At 34.4% G+C, this 2500-nt stretch overlaps 1 protein-coding gene across 2 annotated transcripts in view; it reads right to left on the reverse strand.

The window, feature by feature from the left end:
- Positions 1–2500, reverse strand: part of LOC113806285 (coiled-coil domain-containing protein 124) — an 11685-nt gene that overhangs the window by 55 nt on the left and 9130 nt on the right. For both annotated transcript variants that reach the window (XM_027357397.2, XM_027357398.2), the window contains exons 4-5: positions 2105–2259; positions 1–1816 (exon numbers count right to left, since the gene is read on the reverse strand). The exon at positions 1–1816 is cut by the window's left edge and continues 55 nt beyond it. In XM_027357397.2, the coding sequence (XP_027213198.1) occupies positions 1630–1816; positions 2105–2259 (342 nt within the window). In that variant the 3' untranslated portion in view covers positions 1–1629. The remainder of the gene's footprint in view (positions 1817–2104; positions 2260–2500) is intronic.

Below are 2500 nucleotides of genomic sequence, written 5' to 3' on the forward strand. Positions count from 1 at the left end.
TCAACTGTCTAAACTCAGCTGTGGATATCATCTTGCATACAAACCTCAAACTTTGAAATTCAATTTTTTTTCTTTCTTTCCTAATTCTTATACTAAATTTATATACTATGCATTTCCTTTAGAAATAAAATAAGCTAAATGTTTAAGCCATTGGAAACAAATGACATCCTATCATATCATATGGCTAGACTATCACTCACACCAGGATGATGTCCCATAATGATGTATGGTTGAGCATTCATGAAATTGTGAGCTATACAGGTGTTCACTTATTTTACCCTGACTGCAGTCACGGAGGAGAGAAAGTCTTCAAAGGAAAGCTTTAAATCTATTTAGAAATAGACTCATTACCTATATAATTGTTTATGACACAGACAAGAGTGTAAATCTAATTTTCCCCTTCAGCAGCTGACTCTACACCACGTCTGGTGTGTGGCCCAGTATGGTGCTTGGAGATCACCTTAGGAATGGGATAACTAAGCACAAGAGACCAAATCTAACTTTTAAAAATTAATCTGGATGTTAAATTAGAGGTAGAAAAGTCTGTGCATTTCCCATTTTTGAAGAAAAGAAGGTGGAAATAAAAAAATCATCCCCATAAAATGTAGTGACCAACCATTATAACAGATTTTATGTTAGAGAATAAGGCAATACTGAAGACTTTATAGTTAAATACTTTGCAATTTGCAATGGAATAAATTACTGATGCTTCTTTTTTTAATTGACTTCAAAATTTTACCTCTGTAGGAAAGACCTCCCCAGTCAACCTCATGGCCATTGTTGTCATGGGGGGCTTAGGAGATGAGGACTGAGGCCCAGTGTGGGGGATCTCCAGTCTTGGACCTCAGCCCTCACCTTAACTAATTTTCATGGTCTTTTCTTCTCCACCTTTCTTTTTCCTTCTCTTCTGTGCACATCCTATAGTGTGAGAGAGATGCTGAAAGGATAAAAGACTGGCTTTGTGTCAGTCTTGAACAATATTTTGTATATGCCATTAATGATCCTAGGAGCTAATTAACCTTCCTTGATAACCATTCTGAACTGAAACACAGGTGATCACCTTTCTTTTATGACACTATAAAAGGTCTTGCAAAAATTATAAAAACCTTCTGGAGAACTAACAAACACTTTGAACATAGAAAGGTTTATTCCTCCAGTGTGGAGTGTCAACAATATTTAGAACAAGAACATAATAAAACTGCAAAAGGGGAACCCAGAAGCTTCACTTTTGTCATGATGTTAAAGTTATAAATTTTATGCACTAATTTTGTGCATTTAGAAGTTATTTGAAAGCAAAAACAAATCCATGCACTCATACAAACAAGCATGCACCTGCAAGTACCCACATACAAAATCATACATACAAAAAAAAAAGACAATATAAATAGTGAGTAGATATATTCCAAAAGCAAAAAAAATTGCAATGATAACAATTATACTGAAAGTCTTTATGATGAAAAAAAGTTCACTTCTACATAAATTCTTAAATAATTCTTAGATATATATCATCTGAGTTGTAATCTCATTTTGATTTACATAACTGCAAACATGAAAATAAATCAAGAGATCTTAGATATCCTTCCTCCAATGGTATATTCATTATGCTTAGTATATCACTGGTTTATCTAATCATTTCCTTTGGTTCAGAGGATTCTCAGGGCTCTTCAGCCATTCTTTACGCAACATCTGCTTCTGCTGCGACATACGCAAATTTGGATTTTCTTTCTTGATCTGTGGTAGTCTCTTCTCTTCAAAGGCCTTAAAAGCTGCTGCCATTCTCTTCTCTGGATGGCGGTCTGTGTTACTGTCATCAGTACTGAAATATAAATATAAATATTGTTATGTTCAGAAAAGGCCTTTATCTACAAGTCATGAGTATAAGTACCTGAGAATGAGAAAGAGAAAATATATACTTATGTGAATACTTTGGCATAATCAATAATTTCCTTTAGTATAATAGGAGAAAACAATGGCAGAATTCATAGGGCTACACTTGTTGAAGAATTGACCCACAGGCAAAATATATATGTACTTTACTCTGACTGTATCAATTATTTCTTCCTCCACATGATACTGAAAGAAACAAACAAACTCAAAGGCTTACTTTAGAGCAGACAGTGCTGCATCAATACCACTTGCTGATATCACATCACCTTCTACCCTATTGAGATTTTCAATTAGGGGATTGTCAAGGTGTGTCTTAGAATCTTCTTTTTCTTTCAGTTGCTGCTCCAATTCAACTTGTCTTTCTTGATTTCTCTGGTGAAATTTGCAAAAAGTATATCGTTAATCATCTATCCTAAAAATCTACACGATTATTGAATGCTACTGCTCTACATTATCTACATTATATTTTAAGGCCCTTCCCTTTTATCCTTAGACTGATTGCAGATTTTTGAATGAAGCTTAAATACTGCTTTGTTGGGATATATGGTGTGTACATAACCAACTGATACCATGGATGGCATGAATGTACATGCTATGTCTACGGTGATTTTAG

This window comes from Penaeus vannamei, chromosome 9, assembly GCF_042767895.1.
Source record: "Penaeus vannamei isolate JL-2024 chromosome 9, ASM4276789v1, whole genome shotgun sequence".
In the NCBI taxonomy this organism is placed as follows: Eukaryota; Metazoa; Arthropoda; class Malacostraca; order Decapoda; family Penaeidae; genus Penaeus; species Penaeus vannamei.